Source organism: Pogoniulus pusillus, chromosome 15, assembly GCF_015220805.1.
Source record: "Pogoniulus pusillus isolate bPogPus1 chromosome 15, bPogPus1.pri, whole genome shotgun sequence".
Classification (NCBI taxonomy): Eukaryota; Metazoa; Chordata; class Aves; order Piciformes; family Lybiidae; genus Pogoniulus; species Pogoniulus pusillus.
Genome location: NC_087278.1, coordinates 2,744,181 through 2,765,517, shown reverse-complemented (window position 1 = coordinate 2,765,517; position 21,337 = coordinate 2,744,181). Strand labels below are relative to the sequence as shown.

General features: G+C 53.4%; 1 protein-coding gene across 1 annotated transcript in view; it reads right to left on the bottom strand.

Annotated features, from left to right (window-relative positions):
* Window positions 1-204: 204 nt before the first annotated feature.
* ELK3 (ETS transcription factor ELK3) overlaps window positions 205-21,337 on the bottom strand; it is a 47,467-nt gene continuing 26,334 nt past the window's right edge. The window contains exons 3-5 of the mRNA XM_064154955.1: window positions 11,975-12,775; window positions 6,956-7,078; window positions 205-923 (exon numbers count right to left, since the gene is read on the bottom strand). Of these exons, the coding sequence (XP_064011025.1) occupies window positions 825-923; window positions 6,956-7,078; window positions 11,975-12,775 (1,023 nt within the window). The 3' untranslated portion in view covers window positions 205-824. The remainder of the gene's footprint in view (window positions 924-6,955; window positions 7,079-11,974; window positions 12,776-21,337) is intronic.

The window sequence follows — 21,337 nt, the reverse complement described above, 5'->3', positions numbered from 1 at the left end:
TTGCAACCCAAAGAGAGGAACCCGAGGCGGCTTTGCTACTCCTCCCTGCATCTCCTGCACTTCACTTTCAGCAAAGAGGGGGGGGGAAAAACGAAGCATCAGAAGGCTCATTTGACACAGCTGGGAAGCACTTAATACAGAGTTACATGAATATGCTGCTTCAAAGGGCTTACCCCTGGAGGAAATACTGAACTACTACCCTAGGGCTGGTCAGTCCTTTTGTCCTTTCAACTCCTTTTAACACTAGAAAATACATAACTCATTTTACATGGCATTATGCAGAAGAAGGCACAGCCGGTTACAGTTTCCACAAGCACAACGCATAATAGGCAGGGAGGGGAGAGAAGAGGGCAGAGGAAACAACAAACCCGAACAAAAAAGAGAGAGAGAGATTAAACCCCAACCAAAGGAACAAAAGGAAGCTTCACATCCTCATTAGATACATCGCTGCGATCCATTAAGTACTTCGTGGACGAAGAGAAGTGTTCAACACTTGAGAGCTAAGGCATTAAACAACAACAAAAAAGGATTCACTGAACGCAAAACAGCTTTTATATATATTTTTAGGGGGAGAGAGATATATATAAACACTGCTGCAAAAATAATAATAAGAGGTTAATGTAATTAAAAGTACAAAAAAAAAAACAAAAAAAACAGGTTTCTCCAGGTCATGAAAAAGTGCAAACCAAAAATGTAAGAAGAGGCTTTCACAATGTCCTTCTCGTGACACAGGAAAGGGGGAGAGGGATAAAAACCCACAAAGGAATGAAGTGTTACATCCACCAGTAAGTCCTTGGCGTGAGGAGGAGGAGGAGGAGGCACCATCAGGATTTCTGAGCGTTGGGAGAAAGCAGGACTGGAGAAGAAGCTCTATCCAGACTGGGGAGTGGTACTGGGATGTGGCCATTTAGCAGAGTTGGGAACTGGAAGAGGTCAAAAGGGGGGAAAAAAAAAAATTACTCTTTTTTTTTATCTCGAAGCATTCGGCAGAGAAGCATTCAGCACTGGCAACCCACCCCAGGTGGGGCTGAGAGTCAGTCCTGCAGCTGGGCTGGGGCATGCTCTGCTTGACTGGCCAGGGCTGGGTGCTGGGTTGGACTGGATGAGCTTGGAGCTCTCTTCCAACCTGGTTGGTTCTATGATTCTAATCTCAAGCACAACTCCAGGCTGGGCAGTGAGTGGCTGGAGAGAGCCCTGAGCAGAGGGACATGGAGCCAGGAGCTCTGTGCCTCAGCTCTGTCTCTCTCAAGCCAGCAGAAACCCAGCGTGGCTCAGGGAGCCAGGCCTGCAGGCCAGGTCCCTATCTCCCACTGGGATAATTCCCACCTCATGCTGCAGCAAGTTCATTCCTCCCACTTGCCTGGCTGCTTCTTAGCTCAGCTGTTAAGGACGAGTCAGTGCATGTCAGTGCAGGCAGCTCCCAGCCAGGCTGCTGCAGGGCGCTGGGAGTGCACTCAGCCTGCATCTCCTCCTCCCCTGCTTGGCTGTCATGAAGGGCAGATGAGGAGCCAGGAGTTTCATGACTGTTTTTGGGAAGCAGAATGGCTGGCAAAGATTGCTCTGTAGTGTTCACTTGCTCAGGGTGATGACAGATCACAGAATCAAGCAGGTTGGCAGAGAGCTCCAAGTTCGTCCAGTCCCACCTATCCCCCAGCCCTATCCAGCCAACCAGACCATGGCACTAAGTGCCTCATGCAGATGTGTTATGTGAACACTGACATACAATAAGCCAGGTTGGAAGGGACCCCCAAGGACCACCTGCTCCAACCTTTCTAGCTGATGGTGCAGCTGAAATGAGCTGCCCCAGCACCTCGCTGAGCTGAGCCTTCAAGCTGCCCAGTGCAGGGGAATCCACCACTGCCCTTGGGAGGTGACTCCAGTGTCTGACTGGTTTCATGGGGAAGAGTCTTCTGGAATCCAGTGAGACCCTCCCCAGCAGTAACCTGTCCCCATCACCTCTCATCTTCTCCATGGAACTCCTTGTAAAAAGGGAGTCTCCACCCTCTTGGTAGCCTCCCTTGATGTCCTGTCCATGGTGATGAGGTCTCCCCTAAGCCTTCCCTTCTCCAGGCTGCCAACCTGGACCCTCCTCTGGACCCTTTCCAGCCTATCTGCAGCTTTGCTGTCCAGCAGGGACCAGAACTCCTGCATGCAGCTGTGTTCAGCACCACCAGAACAAGCTACTCCTGGTCCATTAAAGGAGGAACTGGACTTCACTATGGGCTTAGTTGGGACCATGGGCACAGACATGGCTCCCACCCTGGTCCCTGTACTATACAAAGATCTGTAGGCAGTGCCAAGCATAGCGAACAGCAGCACACACCTGAAAGAGACCTAGGGAACCTGCCTGCTGCTCCATGCACCCCAGCAAGCAAGGGTGCAGAGCTGCTCTGGCCTCTGGTTTGCTGGCAGGCTTATGATTCCTTCCACCACCAAATGTTCTTCCAAGCCTCCATGTGAATCACACAGAATCATAGGGGCTGGAAGTGACCTCAAATGACCCCCCAGCCCCACCCCCTGCCAGAGCAGGAGCACCTATTTTCTGTTTTACACAGTCCACTTTTCTTCTCTTTAATCCTGCTGCTCCCCCACCCATCTCCCTCCTTTCCTCTCCAATTCCTCTTTCCTCCTCATCTTCCTCCTTTTCTTTCCATCTCCTTCCTTTCTGTCTCTTTTCTTCCACCTTCCTTTTTCATCTCCAACCTTTTCCTCTCTGCCTGCTTCCTCCCAGCACCACCTCCTCTTTCCCAGCCCACGCTCCATTTTTCCCTTTTATCCCCCAAACTCACAGCACCTGGGGCCTGTTGGAGTCTCCTCCCACCCCAGGTGTGACCACTTTGCCCTCCCCACTCTCCTTTATAATCGGCCCCAGGGAAGGCAGCCCCAAGCTTGCCCAACTGGGCAGAGGGATCCTCCTCTCATCCTCCCAGGTGAGTGCCCCTGGCGCACACTGGTGACTGGTGAAGGGGATCTAAAGGCTGGGGGGCCTGGTGGCCCCCCAGCTAGATAGGATAGAAGCCTGATGGTCACTGCTGTGCCACTCACGGGTGCTGGCTGAGCCTCCTTACTTAGGCTGAGCTCCTCTGTGCTTAGCTGCTGCTTTCTGCTCACTCATGGTGATGAGCTGAAGTGTTTGGTGGAAGTAGAAGTTCCTGGGGGGAGCAGTATTGTATTGCTCCTGAGGTGCTGTGGTTGGAAAAGCCCTCTAAGAGCATCGAGCCCAACCTTCAACCCAACACCACTGTGGCCACTCAACTGTGTCCCAACATGCTGTGGCCACCTACTGCTTGATCAGTCATGGCCTGGTACAGAAACCTGCTCCAGATGGGTTGGAGCCTTGCAGGGAGACTGAAAAGGAGGAGAAGAAAATGCACTGAGGCTATTCATAGTCCTCAGAGAACATAAAGCTCTGTGAGCCTCCCCTTCTCCAGCATGAAGGGGCAGCTGCTGCTTTCCCAGGCATGAGATTTTAATGTGTGAGGGCAGAGGATGTCTTCTTTGGGATGAGCAGGACAGACCCTTCCACAGCCCTAGTGGTGAGCTGAACCTCTAACATCTCCCTTGTGCTCTCTCTCTGCTCTTTTTAAGGCACACAATATAACCACCAAGATGTGTTGCTGCCTTGGGCCTCCTGTGGGATTTCCTTCACAGAATCACAGAACTTCTCAGAGTGGGGAAGCCCTTCAAGCTCATCAAGTCCAATCATCAGTTCCACACTGACAAGTCCCTGACTAACCCAGATCCCTCAGTACAACCTCTAATCACTGTGGCTGGAAAGGACCACTGGGGTCAGCCAGTCCAACCTTCATCACCAGACCACAGCCTCAAGGGCCACATCCACCTTGTTCTTCAAGCACTTGCAGCTGTGTTGAGTTTGTGTGGCAGGGGTTTGGTAGCAGGGGAGGTGGTAGAGGGATGGCTCCTTTGAGAAGCTGCTAGAAGTTTCCTTGGCTCCAGGTTGGCCTTGATGCTGGCTAAGGCAAAGCTACTCAACCATGGTGGGTAACTATTTAAGAATCATAGAATCAACCGGATGGGAAGAGACCTCCAAGGTCATCCAGGCCAACCTAGCACTCAGTCTAACCTAGCACTCAGCACTGGCCAAGCAACCAGACCATGGCACTAAGTGCCCCAGCCAGGCTTGGCTTCAACACCTCCAGGGATGGTGACTCCACCACCTCCCTGGGCAGCCCATTCCAATGCCAATCACTCTCTCTGCCAACAGCTTCCTCCTAACATCCAGCCTAGACCTGCCCTAGCACAACTTGAGAAGAGGGAAGGGGGTGAAAGAGACAACAAATATCTGCTGGAAGCCCTGCAGTGGGCTGCTGGATGGAGAGCTGTGTGGCCACTGAAGTCAGTGCAGGAGGGGAGGAGGCTCCTTGGAGCAGAGATCCTCCTGCAGCCCATGGTGAGACAGCAAGCTGACCCTCTGCAGCCCATGGAGATGAACAGTGGAGCAGCCACCCCCCTTCAGCCCATGGAGGGAGAGCAAGAGCAGGCTGTGAATCAGCTCCAGCTCCTTGCTCCATCCCCTGCCAGGGAGCACAGGCTGGCCTGAGCAGGCAGCCCGGGAGAGCTCTGCCCCGACGCCTGCGTGGGCTGCCCCAGCAGCTCCTGTGGGGCTGGGGGGGCCTCAGCTGTGCTGCCTGCTTCCTGTCTGCTGTTCCAGCTTTGTGCCCTGCAGACTGCTCACTGTGGCCTTTGCCTGAATCAAACCCTGCTTGGGGCTCTCAGAAGGGAGAAGGCTGCTCCTGGCTCTCAGTCCCCACAGGGAGTGGCCAGCCCATGTCTGTCCAAGCTCATCCCAGGCTGTGATGTGGACACTTCCCTCTCCAGTGCAGTCTCTGGCTGCTTTGAGCTACTTGTGCAAATCCAAGGTCCATGAGGGGTAGCTCTGGAGCGTGTCCAGAGAAGGCCAATGAGGCTGGTGAGGGGTCCTGAACACAAGCCCATGAGGAGGGGCTGAGGGAGCTGGGGTTGTTCAGCCTGTTGAGAAGAGGAGGCTGAGAGGAGACCTCACTGCTCTCTACAACTCCCTGAAAGCAGGCTGCAGTGAGGTGGGGGCTGGCCTCTTGTCCCAGGTAACAGGTGATAGGACAAGAGCAAATGGCCTCAAGTTGATCAGGGGAGGTTTAGTTTAGGTATCATGAGACATTTCTTCACCAGAAGGGTCATTTGGCACTGGAACAGGCTGCTCAGGGAAGTGGAGTCACCATCCCTGGAGGTGCTTCACAGACATCTGGGTGAGGAGCTCTGGGAGGTGGCCTAACAGTTGTGCACAGGGAGGTCACAGACTCAGGCAGGGCTGGAAGGGACCACAAGGAGCAGCCAGTTCCAACCCCCTGCCATGGCCAGGGACACCCTACCCTAGAGCAGGCTGCACACAGCCTCAGCCAGCCTGGCCTCAAACACCTCCAAGGGTCTCAACCACCTCCCTGGGAACCCACTCCAGGTTATGGCTGGACTTGATGATCTGAAGGTCTTTCCCAAGCAGGTGATTCTATGACTCTGTGCTAAACCTGAGCACAAAGAAGGAGCTGCAGGGCTCCATGCCCAGCTGTGCCCACAGGAGGTGCCAGACCTTACTGCCCCAACGAGGGCCACACCTGAGCACAGCACTCCAGCTAAAGCCCTGCCCTGCAGTTGGGCAGTCTCCATGGAGGTTCAGAGACTAAACCCTGTTCGTGTTGGTCCTTCACAGCAGTCAGGGAGTTTATTCCAGGGCTGCTCCTGCAAATGGCCACCAGCTTCTGGTGCTTCTTGCCAAGCAGCTGATCAGCACAAGCTGACTCACTGAACCAGCTGGAGCTGCCAATGCCATCCCTGCCATGCTCCCCCCAAAAGCCTGGGGGCTGCAGCTGAATGCTGTGACCATCACAGTTCACTTAACACTCGTATTTGTCACAGCTCTGCAAAGCTCTGAGAAGCCAGGAGAGAGAGGGGGCAGTGCAATGCCACCTTCCTGCTGGTCCACAGGCAGAGGTCGTGCCCAGAGGTACAAGGTGCAGTGGCTCATTTGCAGAGCTGGACATGGAGCCTCCAGGTTCAGGGTGCCTTTATGGTGGATACAGAAGAGAAACCTCTGCTCACCTCCTGTGTAAGACCCAGACTGGTCTTGCTTTGCCTTCTCAGTACAAGAAGGATGTGAAGGTGCTGGAGTGGGTGCAGAGGAGGGTGAGGAAGCTGGGGAAGGGCCTGGAGAATAAATCTTGTGAGGAGTGCCTGAGGGAGCTGGGGATGGTGAGTGTGAAACAGAGGAGGCTGAGGGGAGACCTCACTGCTGTCTGCAGCTACCTGAGAGGAGGTGGTGGAGAGGCTGCTGCTGGGCTCTGCTCACAGTGACAGAACAAGAGGGAATGGCCTCAAGCTGCAATTTGGTGGGTTTAGATTGGACATTAGGAAACATTTTTCTTCCCAGCAAGAGCAGGCAGGCTTTGGAATGTGCTGCCCAGGGAGGTGGTGGAGTCACCAACCCTGGAGGTGTTTAAAAGTCCTTTGGATGTGGTGATGAGGATATGGTTTAAGGGTGAACTTTGTAGAGTAGGGGTAAGGGTTGGACCTGATGGTGCTGAGGATCTTTTCCAAACAGAATATTTCTGTGCCCAGAGTTCTTGTGCCAGCACTCTTCTGGCTGCTTCCTCACTGCTCTGCAGCCTCTTCCTGGAGCTCTGAGGGCTCAGTTACCTACTTTCAGTGGGCTCCAGTATTTACCTCTGGTTCCTTCACACAACATGTGGGTGCTTGCTGCAGCAGGCATTGCCCTGTAGGGTCTGACTGTGCTGCCAAGGGTTTAAAGAGGGTGCAAGTAAGCAGGCTTTAAAAGGGCCTGTTCACTCCAGGGTTTCCTTAACCTCTTTGCAAAGCTCCAGACTCAGACGAGGAGGTGCTCCCTCGATGCCTCTTCCCACGTGTCTGCTTTCAGAAATGAAATCAGTGCATTGGAAAGACCTACCTGGAACAGAGTGTTTGGTCCCTGCAGCCTGGCAGGACTCAGAGGAGCAACAGGACTGAGGCTGCTCCAGAAATGAATGCTAGATAGCAGTGGGCTTGGGGTCAGCAATAATCCATTTGGGGTCTGCAAGACAAAAAAAAACCCAAAACCACTCTTTGATGCATGCCTCAGGAGCTACAGCTCCACACAGAGGTTACAACCACTACAGCCTTAAACTTCACCTGCTGGTCCCTTCTCCCAGTGCACCCAGACAGACATCCAGCAGGCCAAGTGCACCAGGCAGCCCCAGCTGCCCAGCCAGCCCCATCCTGACCGCACAGTGCTCAGCACTGGAAACCTCCAGGCTGACTCTCGCTCCAGAATGCAAACTGACTTTCATTCCTCTTGTCATTTGCTTAAGGAGAAGCACAGCTACTGTTTATTTGAACCATGCTCATGCAACTGTGAAATGCCACACCTGGCCCAAGGTCTGGGCTGCTGCAGAAGGGTTTGCTACCTTTAGAAGGGCAGCAGTGGCTTGGACTGACAGCAGCTTTTGAAGCGTTGGCGCAACTGCGTGCGGAGGCAGAGGAGCCACTGCCAGCCTTTGAAGCTGGCTCCTCTGATGGCATCTCTTCAACCTGGAAGCTTCAAGAGGCTGGCAGCACACAGGCTGGTGCAGCAAGAGGCAGGGTTAGGGCCCAGAGGGATGGTGGAGGGCACAGCTAATGGGTTTGAGCAGAACCAAAACGGCAAGAAGAATCCATGGGTTTTACTGCCTGAGAGGGGACTGGAACAGGCTGCTCAGGGAGGTGGTGGAGTCACCACCCCTGGAGCTCTTCAAGATACCTGTGGCCATGGCACTTCAGGGTGTGGTTTCATGGCCAGGGTGATGTTAGGCTGGACTTGATGCTCTTAGAAGTCTCTTCCAACCAAAACAATGCCATGATTCCTTCCACTGGCATGGCACAGAATGCTTGCTGAGATGCTCTCAGCACAGTGGAGGAGGGGTAGAGTTCAAGCACATGCAAGTGTCCATTCAAAGGAAGAATCCTATGAATTGTTCTTCATCCAGAGGCACTTCTATCTTTCAAAACCAAACATGAAAGCAATGTGACAATTTTGGACAAGATATTTGGCACAAGGAGTTAATCTCACAAGTAACCTTGGTGCCAGTTGTCAAAATCAGCCTATGTACAGGCTCACAGGATGTTAGGGGCTGCAGGGGACCTCCACAGAGCACCTCTTTAGCAAAGCAATTAATGGAATCTGAGTACAACATTTATCAAGTGAGCACTTCCCACTCTGCAGGACAAGGGCCTCAGTACTCTGCTGAACTGCAGCATCAGTTTGTCCAAAGCTTGAAATATGGAAGGAGGAGGCAAGACAGAAAACAAAAGGAATGGACACTTGCAGCCCAGAAGGTCAGTGGCATCCTGGGCTGCATCAGAAGTGTGGCCAGAGAGGGGATGCTGCAGGCAAGAACCCACCTGGAGTGGTGTGTTCAGCTGTGAGGACCTCCAGCACAAGAGAGACATGGAGCTGCTGGAGCAGCCCCAAAGGAGGGCCACAAAGATGCTCAGAGGGCTGGAGCACCTCTGCTGTGAGGACAGGCTGAGAGAGTTGGGGCTCTGCAGCCTGGAGAAGGGAAGGCTCTGGGGAGCAGCCTTCCAGTATGTGGAGGGGGCCTAGAGGAGGGCTGAGGAAGGGCTGTTTAGAAGGGCTTGGAGTGATAGGATAGGGGACAATGATTTTAAACTAGAGCAGGGTAGATTTAGGTTGGACATTAGGAGGAAGTTCTTAACAATCAGGGTAGAGAAACACTGGAAGAGGTTGTCCAGAGGTGTGGTTGAGGCTCCATCCCTGGAGACATTCAAGGTCAGGCTTGATGGGGCACTGAGCAACCTGCTCCAGCTGGAGGTGTCCCTGCTGGCTGCAGGGGGGTTGGACAAGATGATCTTTGAGAGCTCCTTCTCCCCTGATGCAGGACAAGATTCTGTGAGTATCTGCCTTCAGTTACAAGCATGTTAGGCACTCTGGTACCTGCTGGCTTCCCACCACGTGGCAGGGACCTCCTCTCACAACTGCTTGCCCCACAGGCTGCCACATCCTGCTGCCAGGCACCACAGGTCATGTGGAGTTCCACATATGATGGGCATGGTGTTTGCAAAGCAGGGCCCAAGGGCTTGGCTGTGGTGTCTGGGACCTGCCCTGCCATGCTGGCACTGGAGTTCCCAGCAAGGTCAGACAATTCATGGCAGCAGCAGAAGAGATGGGAGAGACAAGACCCAGCAAACATGAAGGCCCTGCTAGTGATTCTGCCCCAGGAGGCTGGTCAGTGCAGACAGCCTGGCTGCTCCTGAAGGGGATGCTTCCTCTAAGGAAGCTCAAAGTGGGGCTCAGGGAGAAATAGGAAGGCAAAGGACACTCTCATCTCCCTTTTGCTGAGGAGGGTAGGTCAGAAACCCCAAATCTCCTGAAGAAGACCCACAGTAATGTCCCAAGGAGCAATAAACCCGTGGTGCTGCTGGTGAGCAAACGATGCTCCTGCAGTAAAACAGCAGGTCTGGTGTCACAGCAGTGCCCACGAGATCAGAGCTGGGGTGGATCTGGTGACAACACAAAGGGCAGAGTGGGTGCAGGCCTGGCAAGCAGACAACTTCTGTGTTGGGCTCTGCAGGTCTTGTCAAGACACCTAAGAAAATACACTCGACAAGCAGGCACTTGTGAACAGCTCCTCCACCAACTGCCCCTCCCCAGGACCGCTCTGAGCAGCAGTACCAGAGGCTGCATCACAAGCAGGTGATTACTGACAGAGGACAGAGTCAACTAGCTCAGGATGAGAACACACAGATCTGCTTACAGAAGAGCCTCCTAACCTTAAACCCAAAGGTCTAAGCAGCAAGACCAAACAAGAGTTGACTGAGGATACTGTGCCAGCTCTGCCAAGAGCCACAATGATCTTACACCTCAGCTCTTCCCTTCTCCTCTAAGCAGCTGCAGATACCCAGAACTGAAAATGCAGTTCTTGAGATGATCTTTTGGAAGCCATGAAGAAAACACAGAGGTGTTTATTCCTACCTTAGACACAGCCAGGGCAGGTCTTCAGAGAGAGAGGAGACTTGAACCTAAGCTGCCCTCCACCCATCTCTGGACATGTGTTACCATGCTAACAGTGCTGGGCAAGAGCTGCTGTCCTCTGGTGAGCAGAGCACTCATGCCTGCAACCTTCTTGTGAGAGGGAAAGGACTGAAGCTTGAGGAGAGCAGATTTAGACTGGAATTAGAAAGAAATTCTTGACACTAAGGGTGAGTGAGGCACTGGAACAGGTTGCCCAAGGAGGTTGTGGATACCTTCTCCCTGTGGATGAGGCCTTGGGCAACCTGGGCTAGTGGGAGGTGTCCCTGCCCGTGGCAGGTGGCTGGAACTGGATGATTTTTAAGGTCCTTTCCAACCCAAACCAATCTGTGATTCCAGGAAGTCCTGCCAGAGCCAAGAACCAGCCAGAGCAGGCCTCCAAATCTGTTACTGTTTAATGCAGAGAGAGCACAGAGCCTCCCAGGCTCGTTCTCAGCATCACCACCAGCCAAGCACCAGAACCACCAGAGGCATCCCAAGTGTGAACACCACCACAGCACAGGCTAGCCTTAAATTACAGGAGGAAATTGATACATGTCACCTTTTCTGCCCTCATGCAGCTGCACATCTGGTAGGAGAGCTGGAGCCCAGTCAGAAGAGCCTACTTGAAATAGGCTGTTCCAGTCTTAGCATGGAAGAGTTTCAATAGCAGTGAATTCAGTGCACAGAGAGGATGAGGATGATGCTGCTGCTCCTGGCTCCTCTGCCATGGAGCAGGTGTAAATACAATCCTGCCACTTGCAGCTGCCAGACAGCAGACAAGCTGCCACCTGTATGCTGCTCCCCAGCTTGCTGGGCACCTGCTGGAGCCTGGCTGCTGTGTTTGGATGCCACAGAGACCAGGCAGGTGTTGGCTGCAGGCAGGCCACTCTGTCTGGAAGCAAGCAGCCTGCTGCACATGTTACAAGTGCTAAAGCAGAGGCCTGAAGTACAGAACAAGTCCAAATTTCATTTTAACTCCACACTGGCCAAGGGAGAGCCAACAAAGATAACAAAGCATGAAGTAATCTGTGAAAGAAGGAGGTACTGCACAGAAACCCTCTTGCAGCTAACCATGGTCAGGCCTCTGCTGTGTATCCCTCTGCCCCAGATGTTGTATTCCCTGCCACAGACTCATAGAATCAAACAGGCTGGAAGAGAGCTCCAAGCTCAGCCAGCCCAACCTGGCACCCAGCCCTGCACAACCAACCAGACCATGGCACTAAGTGCCCCAGCCAGGCTTGGATTCAACACCTCCAGCCACGGGCACTCCACCACCTCCCTGGGCAGCCCATTCCAATGCCAATCACTCTCTCTGCCAACAACTTCATCCTAACATCAAGCCTAGACCTCCCCTGGCACAACGTGAGACTGTGTCCCCTTGTTCTGTTGCTGGCTGCCTGGCAGCAGAGCCCAACCCCACCTGGCTACAGCCTCCCTGCAGGTAGTTGTAGACAGCAATGAGCTCTGCCCTGAGCCTCCTCTGCTGCAGGCTGCACACCCCCAGCTCCCTCAGCCTCTCCTCACAGGGCTCTGCTCCAGGCCCCTCCCCAGCCTTGCTGCCCTTCTCCAAACACCTTCCAGCACCTCAGCATCTCTCTGCAATGGAGGAGCCCAGAACTGGACACAGCACTGCAGGGGTGGCCTGAGCAGTGCTGAGCACAGGGGCACAAGAACCTCCCTTGTGCTGCTGCCCACACTGCTCCTGAGCCAGCCCAGGATGCCATTGGCTCTGCTGCCCACCTGGGCACTGCTGCCTCCTCTGCAGCTCCTCTCCGCCAGCACCCCCAGCTCCCTCTCTGCCTGGCTGCTCTCAGCCACTCTGTCCCCAGCCTGTATGCCAGATGATGAGAGCCCCGAGGAGCTAAGAGCACAGGGAGGATCCCTGGCTGACCACAGCCCCGGGAGCCAGGCAGGTCCTACCTGTGCAGTGAAGAAAGCTGGAGTCAGGGATCCCGAGGGGAGCGCAGGGCTGTTGAGGGCGATGGAACCGATGTCGGTGCTGGAGAGAACCATGGGTGGGGCAGAGATTTCCAAGCCTTTGGGTTTTTTAGCCTTTGGGGGAAGAGATGGAGACTTTGCCTTGGAGCCCGAGGAGAGGTTCAGAGGCTCCAGGGAATCTGAGTCGTGGCAACTGGACTCAAAGAAGAGGCTCCTGTGTTCTGCAGGGAGGGGCGAGGTGGGAGACAGAGACGGCGACCTGGAGGAGGAGGAGGACGCCGACGGAGATGAAATGCTGGCACTGTTGGGTAGCATTAAGGAGGAGATTTTGGCTGACACTGAGGAGCTGAGGAAAGCAGAGGCTGCTGCTGTCTCGGAGGTGGAAGGCAGGGACACCATGGGCCTGAGAGCCTGTTTGTCTGGTTTGTTTGTCACAAACCTGATAACGGTCCGAACCTCTTCGACCGCCGTGCTCCCCTCTGCCTTCTCCTCCAGCTTCTCCGTTTTGATGGGCTTGTAGGGGTCTGGCTGGCTCTGCAGGGAGTTGATAGTGAAGGAGGAGTAGAGGCCAGAGTGGATGTAGTCGTTGCGGCTGGCGCCCTTCAGCGCCGACAGGCCATGCTTGTGCTGCTCCCTGCCCTCCACAGGCACCTTGCAGTCGCTGTCCTGCAGCAAAAGGCTCTCCCTGCTGATCTCCACGGCCTGGGGATCCATTTTCAAGATGTCAGGGAAGGAGACGAACTTGTACACAAACTTCTGCCCGATGACCTTCTTGATGATGTTCTGCAAACACAAGAGCAGAGGCTGGGGAGATGAGCGCTTCCCGGGCACGCCGCGCCGCCAGCGCCAGGGCAGCAGGGCACTGCTCCCTCCTCAGCCTCACGTCCTGCCGGGGCAGGGGGTCCCTCCTCACACTGCTCACTCCAGTAGCCAGATGACTACTTCATCTCTGGCTCCTTCCTGGGGTTCTGCTCAGTCCAGCAGACTACTCCCTGCTCCTTACGGTGACTAACATCATCACCATCATCATCCTAAGTGATGCAGACCTGTTGCTGGGCTGTCTTCCTCCTGCTTCCTCTGAATCATACAATCAACCAGGTTGGAAGAGACCTCCAAGCTCAGCCAGCCCAACCTAGCACCCAGCCCTGCCCAACCAACCAGACCATGGCACTAAGTGCCCCAGCCAGGCTTGGCTTCAACACCTCCAGGCACAGCAACTCCACCACCTCCCTGGGCAGCCCATTCTGATGCCAATCACTCTCTCTGACAACAACTTCCTCCTAACATCCAGCCTAGACCTCCCCTGGCACAACTTGAGGCTGTGCCCCCTTGTTCTGTTGCTGGGTGCCTGGCAGCAGAGCCCAACCCCACCTGGCTACAGCCTCCATTCAGGTAGTTGTAGACAGCAATGAGCTCTGCCCTGAGCCTCCTCTTCTCCAAGCTGAGGCAGCTTGGGAATATGTTCATCCCAGTAAAAGGTGCTTGCTCTGCTCACTCTGAACCACAGGCTGCCCAGAAGGGTTGTGGGGTCTCCTTCCCTGGAGACTCTCAAGGCCTGTCTGGCTGTGTTCCTCTGTGATCTGTGTTAGATAGCATTGTCCTGCTCTGGCAGGGGGGTTGGACTGGATGATCTCTTTGGGTCCCTTCCAACCCCTACATCCTATGATCCTGTGAAGCTTGAGGAAGGCAGATTCAGACTGGGTATTAGAAAGAAATCCTTTGCAGTGAGGGTGGTGAGACACTGGAACAGGCTGCCCAGGCAGGTTGTGGATGCTCCTTCTCTGACCAGGTTGGATGAGGTCTTGAGCAACCGGGGCTGATGGAAGGTGTCCCTTCCAGCTGGAACTGGATGATCTTTAAGGTCCCTTCCAGCCCAAAACATTCCATGATTCTATTAAGAAGGCCTCTCAAGTGTGGCTCCTCTGACTCACACTTGATGGCTGGAGGTGAAAAGGATTCAAGTGCAGATCCCTCAAGCATCTTGCAAGGGTCTCACAAACGCAGAGCCCGAGGAAACCTCCATCAGTGTGCATGACAAAAGCAGGATGCAGATCAAATTCATTAAGTACCTCTGAAATGCCACTGAACTTTCTATTTGGGTTTGACAAAGAAATGAAGGTAAAAAGCAGCTTGGTTTTGCCATCACCTCAGTGAGCTGTCAGAATGATTCTGAGGTGGATGATGGTTCAAAGCACAGAAGACAGCGACAGGCATCATGAGTCGCCGTCCCTGGAGGTGTTGAAGCAAAGCCTGGATGAGGCACTTAGTGCCATGGTCTAGCTGCCTGCACAGGGCTGGGTGCTAGGTTGTACTGGATGAGCTTGGAGGTCTCTTCCAGCCTGGCTGATTCTATGTTAAGCAGGAGTTTTCCACCCTTGCTTTTGAAAGGGCAAAGAAGGCTTCCTGCTGGTGGGGACTGCATCTGCAGGGAGACTGCAGCAGCAGGAAGGGCAGCAGCTGTGTGTGCACACTAAGCCCCTTTGGGTTATCATCTGTATTTTCTAGGCAAGTGCAACCAGAGGCTGCCTGCCAGGGCTGCAGGGAGCTTTGGGGCTGCACAGTGCTGGGTTGGTGCAGCTGCTGGGCAGGACTGGGCAACCTGGCCAGGAGCAGGGGCTGCAGTCCAACAGCTGAAACAGAGAGAACCCTACCAAGAGACAGCAGAAAGGGGGCAGGGAGCTGGGAATGCCCCTCTTCTGTTGGCTCCTTGACTGTTCCTCACTGGAACACCTATTTGCCCTCCTCTAGCCCCAGTCTGTAAGCCAGGCACTCCAGCAAACATGGCTGGGTGTGGAGTCCCACCACAAAATGCTTTGAGAGAGGCTAATAGCAACTGGGTACAGCAGAGCCCAACAGCTGCTTCAGCACAGCAGCAGCTCACACCACATCACTGCAGACACCCACTCTGAGCACCTCCAAACCCAGCCTCACCCAAGTGCCCCCAGTCACCAGCTGGAGGGATGGGGCTCCCCCCTGCTCCATCCTTCCCCACGCAGAAGCTGCTGAGCGAGATGCCAAAGGCTTGGTGGCCTGGGTCCCCCCAGGGCTCACCCGTGGCTGGTGGTGTTCCTGTGTCAGCTATGCACACACACTACTACTTTTAGAGTAGATGACCTCAGCAACATGTGACCTCTGGATTTCTTCCCATCTTTTTCCTCCCCTCCCTCCCCCCAGCTTTCCTCTGCATTGGTGCAGCTCAGACTTTGGCTCATCTGCAATGTGTTTGTGTTTTGCTTTCATCAGCTCTGACTCTTACTCACTATTGGAACCATTTACAGCTAAGGTGTAACCATACTGCCAGTGTGCCCTAAGGATTTTAGTGGCCTGGCTTGAAGCTGTTAGCCAGGAGTGCCTCAGGAAGCTGGGCTGGGAAATGGGACCCTGGTCCTAGCTGACCTTCAGACTAGTGAGGGGTCTCAAGGCCAGGAAGACCTTTATTCCTCCTAGGAAGTGACCTGTACTCAGGATGCCTAAGATCATAGAATCAAACAGGTTGGAAGAGAGCTCCAAGCTCAGCCAGCCCAACCTAGCACCCAGCCCTGCCCAACCAACCAGACCATGGCACTCAGTGCCTTGTCCATGCTTCTCTTGACCACCTCCAGGGATGGTGACTCCACCACCTCCCTGGGCAGCCCATTCCAATGCCAATCACTCTCTCTGCAAACAACTTCCTCCTAACATCCAGCCTAGACCTCCCCTGGCACAACTTGAGGCTGGGTCCCCTTGTTCTGTTGCTGAGTGCCTGGCAGCAGAGCCCAACCCCACCTGGCTACAGCCTCCCTGCAGGCAGCTGCAGGCAGCAATGAGCTCTGCCCTGAGCCTCCTCTGCTGCAGGCTGCACCCCCCCAGCTCCCTCAGCCTCTCCTCACAGGGCTGTGCTCCAGGCCCCTCACCAGCCTTGCTGCCCTTCTCCAAACACCTTCCAGCACCTCAGCATCTCTCTGCAATGGAGGAGCCCAGAACTGGACACAGCACTCAAGGTGTGACCTGAGCAGTGCTGAGCACAGGGGCACAAGAACCTCCCTTGTCCTGCTGCCCACACTGCTCCTGAGCCAGCCCAGGATGCCATTGGCTCTGCTGCCCACCTGGGCACTGCTGCCTCCTCTGCAGCTCCTCTCTGCCAGCACCCCCAGCTCCCTCTCTGCCTGCCTGCTCTCAGCCACTCTGGCCCCAGCCTGCAGTGCTGCTTGTGGTTGTTGTGGCCAAAGTGTAGAACCCTGCCCTTGGCCTTGTTCAATCTCATCCCATTGGCCTCTGCCCACCCATCCAGCCTGGCCAGGTCCCTCTGCAGGGCTCTCCTACCCTCCAACAGCTCCACAGCTGCTCCTAGCTTGGCTAGGAGGCTGTCATTTAGCTGGATTTCAGTCTTCCCTCACCTCCATCTGTAAGGCAAAGGCCACTCCTCTGGCTGGCACCTTTGGCTAGGCTCTCTATTGCCTCTGCTTCAGTTCACTCAGGCTCCCTTTCACATCAAACAAGAACTATTTGTCATCCCCTCAAGGGTGTTCTTGGGGTTTCTCCTGTAGCCATCAGCTCTTACTGAGTGTCAAATCCTTTATTCCTCTCTTTCCCTAAGGACAGCACTCAGTAAACACTGCAATACCATTTCAGACAAGCACTTTGTTGACTTCCACCCATTACTCTTGAAAGAAGCTCCTTTCAGTGCTCTTTAAAGCTATTTGCTGATGGTCCTTCAAGTAATTCCTTACAACACCTCTCAACCTGCACCACTGCAAACCACACAGCTGCTACTCTAGCACCAGCACACTGCTACTCTTTCACTGCAGTATTCTACCTCCCCTGAGGTTACTCAGCCCTTCCCAACAGTGAAATCATTGCTTCCATTATCACTTTATACCCTGAAGTTCTCTAAGCAGACCAAGCAAGGCACCCTCTTGTCTCACAACAATTCTTTCATGCTGCCTCCCACACTTGGGCATCAAAAAGAGGAACCAGTAACCAGGCTACTGGGTCTGACCTGTTGTGGCAGAGAAGGGAATGTCACAGGCACCCTCTGAACCCTAAAAGCCTCCGAGAAGCTCTGTCCTCTGCACTAGCAGCAGCAGCAGAGAGGAGCCTGTATCATGTATGCACTACAAATCATGCTGCCAGCTCATCTGAACGAGGGGGCAGCCATTAAGTGAAACTGAAATGATTGATTCTGTCTTTAGAAGGCAGATTGAGTAGCACTCACTGAGCAAAGCCTGGGGCCACACACTCTTCAGAGGGGGTGCAGGAATATTGAATGGCTGCTCATTGCATCTGCCTGTCTCATTAAAGATGCAGCATCACTCAGGCAAGCATTAAGGTTGCCCAGGGAACTGCAGTGCCTGCCTTCCCTAACTTCTGAGGGCTTGACTGCCACAACTCTTACATCCTATTCGTGGCAGTGTCTGCTTGTAATTGCCTGGGTTTGCCTCCCTTCCTTCACAAAAAACACCCAAGCCTCATGGGGAAAACTCAGAAGCTTTTCTTGTGCTGTCGTCTCAAAATGCTCCTGGGGAACTTTTCAGAGATTCATGGAGTGGTTTAGGTTGGAAGTGATCTCAAAGATCATCCAACCTCCCCTGCCATAGGCAGGGACATCTCCCAGCAGCCCAGGTTGCTCAAGGCATCATCCAACCTGGCCTTGAACACCTCCAGGGAGGGAGCATCCACAACCTCCCTGGGCAGCCTGTGCCAGTGTCTCACCACCCTCACTGTGAAGAATTTCTTCCTAATCTCCAGCCTAAATCAACCCTCCTCAGGGTTCAATCAATTCCTCCTCATCCTATCACCACAAGCCTTTAAAAATAAATCCCTCCCCAGCTTTCTTGTAGCCCCCTTCAGGTACTGGAAGGTTGCTCCAAGGTGTCCCTGGAGCCTCCTCTTCTTCAGACTGAACATTTCCCCTCTTCCAGCTCCCAGCCACTCATCCTATCACTATAAGCCCTTGGAAAAAGAAAGTCCCTGCCCAGCTTTATAGTTAGGCCTCCTTCAGGTACTGGAAGGCTTCTGTAAGGTCTCCCTTTAGTAGTCCTGGAAGCCTGCAGAGGTTTCCAAATGAGATCTGTCGATACAGCTATCAGAAAAGAAACAAAGCAACTGAGCAACTTCAACACAAAGAAACCTCCCAGTCCTCCTCAGAGAGTATTTTAGTTCTACACATCAAGCTGAAGTGCCCTGCCTGGGAGCAGGTGTGAAGGGCTCCCTTGGCTGAAAGCATTACAAGGGTGTGACATGCTGGGCACCTTGCTGCAGCTGTGGGTAGATTGAAGGCAGGAACCTCTCCTGGGTGCTAGCTGTCATCTGTGCTGCTGCTCTGCTGAGGCAACACAGAGGAAATGCACTGGGGGGGGGAAAGAAAGAGAGGGGAATTTGGGTAACAGTTGAGAGAGGCAATGGAAAATCTTTACCTACAAAGCCTCAGCAACCAGAATTGTGGCAGCAAATGACAGCTAAGCCATGCCACACTCTGCATTTCCTGCCCTGCTTCACCTGTGAATTTAACATAACTCCACAACATCTCATGCCTGCTTCCAAAGCCTGGCTCGGGAACTTGTCCTAATTGTGTTATTCCCCCATCCCCAGTACTGGAATTAATTTACTTTTAAGTTCAGATGAATCAAGTGATGAATTTTAACAAGGCAGTGTTCCCCCCCAAGCAAAACGGCAGAGCTCATAAACCTCCATTTATCCAGTGATCAGTGTTCATTTCTCCACAGTGAGCAATTCCCAAGACAAAGCATGAAGCAGCAGCTCCGTTAGTGCCAGCTGCATGCAGCAGCAGCAGAGGGCAGCCCAAGAAAGAAAGGCTGAGCCCCTGCCACCAGCATTTCTGAAAGCAGTCACTGCCCTTGGCCGCAAACACACAGGCTGCCAGATCCCTTGGGCTCCGAGTAAGAGCAATCTCCATCAATAATTCCACAACCCAAATGAAGTCCTGTCCAGAACTCTGCCTCCAAGTCTTGTGCAGAGCCCTGCCTTGAAGTCCTGCCCAGGGCTCTGCCTCAAAGTTCTGTCCAGACCATGCCAATCAACCAGACCATGGCACTAAGTGCCTCAGCCAGGCTTGGCTTCAACACCTCCAGGGATGGCGACTCCACCACCTCCCTGGGCAGCCCATTCCAATGCCAATCACTCTCTCTGACAACAACTTCCTCCTAACATCCAGTCTAGACCTGCCCTGGCACAGCTTCAGGCTCTGTCCCCTTGTTCTGTTGCTGGCTGCCTGGCAGCAGAGCCCAACCCCACCTGGCTACAGCCTCCCTGCAGGCAGCTGCAGGCAGCAATGAGCTCTGCCCTGAGCCTCCTCTGCTGCAGGCTGCACACCCCCAGCTCCCTCAGCCTCTCCTCACAGGGCTGTGCTCCAGGCTCCTCACCAGCTTTGGCACCATTCTCTGGATGCATTCCAGTATCTCAACAGCTCTCTTGAACTGAGATGATAAAGGTGTGAGTGTGCTGGGGGTAGGGGTAAGGGGAAAAGAAGAAGAAGAAGAAGAAGGAGAAGGAGAAGGAGAAGGAGAAGGAGAAGGAGAAGGAGAAGGAGAAGGAGAAGGAGAAGGAGAAGGAGGAGAAGAAGGAGAAGAAGGAGAAGGAGAAGAAGGAGAAGGAGAAGGAGAAGGAGAAGGAGAAGGAGAAGGAGAAGGAGAAGGAGAAGGAGAAGGAGAAGGAGAAGGAGAAGGAGAAGGAGAAGGAGAAGGAGAAGGAGAAGGAGAAGGAGAAGGAGTAGGAGGAGAAGAAGGAGAAGAAGGAGAAGGAGAAGGAGAAGGAGAAGAAGAAGAAGAAGAAGAAGAAGAAGAAGAAGAAGAAGAAGAAGGAGGAGAAGAAGGAGAAGAAGGAAGAAGGAAGAAGAAGAAGAAGAAGAAGAAGAAGAAGAAGAAGAAGAAGAAGAAGAAGAAGAAGAAGAAGAAGAAGAAGAAGAAGAAGAAGAAGAAGAAGAAATGAAGCCTCAAGTAATGAGCTAATATCATCCATTGATTAGAAGAGATCAGAGAGCCCTCAAAGGACAAGTGCCAGCAAGAGCTGGTCCCTTGTTTTTAAGCAGTCTGTTCAGCCACTGTGTGTTTGGTTTCTGCCTGGAGCTGCTGCTCATTCCCCAGCAGGCACATTGCCTCCACTGATCCCAGTGAAGTTTATAATCAAAGGGGCTGGACTCATATAATGAGGTGAGCTTCCCCTTGCTGAGCAGAAGCCTTTTTAGCACTTAGTGAAGAGGAATTCATCCCAGCAGCCGCTTGGCACAGCCCCTGCACTGCCCTCTCTGAATCCTTTTGTGTTTTCTCAGGCCACTTTTCAAACACTTTCAAGTGGGAAAAGAAAAATATCTGACTTCTAGCGGCCAAGAGACTAAAACCACCTCGTTGCAGAACTTGACAACTCTAAATCTGAGACAAACAACCACACAAAACTCTTCCAGGAGAAGAAAGAGTCCTGCCAGATTCCAGCGTGCTAAGCCTGCCCATCAAACCGCGCAGCTGATCTGCAGCCAGCCTGGTTTCTGCCTGTCGTGTCTGGCTGCACAGCATCCAGCCCCTCTGTGCCCTTCAAGAATGAGTGCACCACAAATAACAGATGACAGTAACACTACTCTGAGCTCAGATCAGAGCAGCATCCAGTTTCCTCTGCCTTCTGCAGGCAGCAAACGTTCCACAGTGGTGCTGGACATTGGTGGTCACTCTCTGCATCATCTCCTCTAAACTCATTGCCTCTTCTGAAAGTCGAGACCAGAACCACTCAGCATTGCTCCTCTTCCTGTCATTACAAGACCTTGTCAATAGTCCCTCCCCAGCCTTCCTGTAGGCCCCCTTCAGATACTGGAAGGCTTCGAAAAGGTCTCCTCAAAGACTAAAAGGTCTCTCTCCTCTCTTCTCCAGGCTGAAGAGCCCCAACTCTAGGACCAGATACAACTGTAGAATCATAGAAAGCTTTGGTTTGGAAGGGACTTTAAAGATCATCCTGTTGCTACTCCCCTTCCAGTAGCCCAGGTTGCTCAAGGCCTCATCCAACCTGGCCTTGGACAGCCCCAGAGAGAAGAGATTTACCAGAAAGGTCTGGCAAGACTAGCTAAAACTGGCCAACAGGATCCATGCTCCAAAAGATGTGTCCCATGAAAACTGTGCAAGTTCAACCCCATCCTCTGTGCTCTTGGGTTGGTTGGTTGTCTCTTCCTCCTTCTGACACAGGTGATACCTGCTGGCCACTCTGCCTGCTTGCTACCAGCTCCCTGCCTTGCAGAAAACCCCTAAGCAGGCTGCAATAATCAAACAGTTCTCTGTTATCAACAGTTGTTTTATTGTTGTCAAAAGCTACAGCAAAGGTTGGGGAGCCAAATGCACAAACAGATGAAAGCATCACAAGATTAAA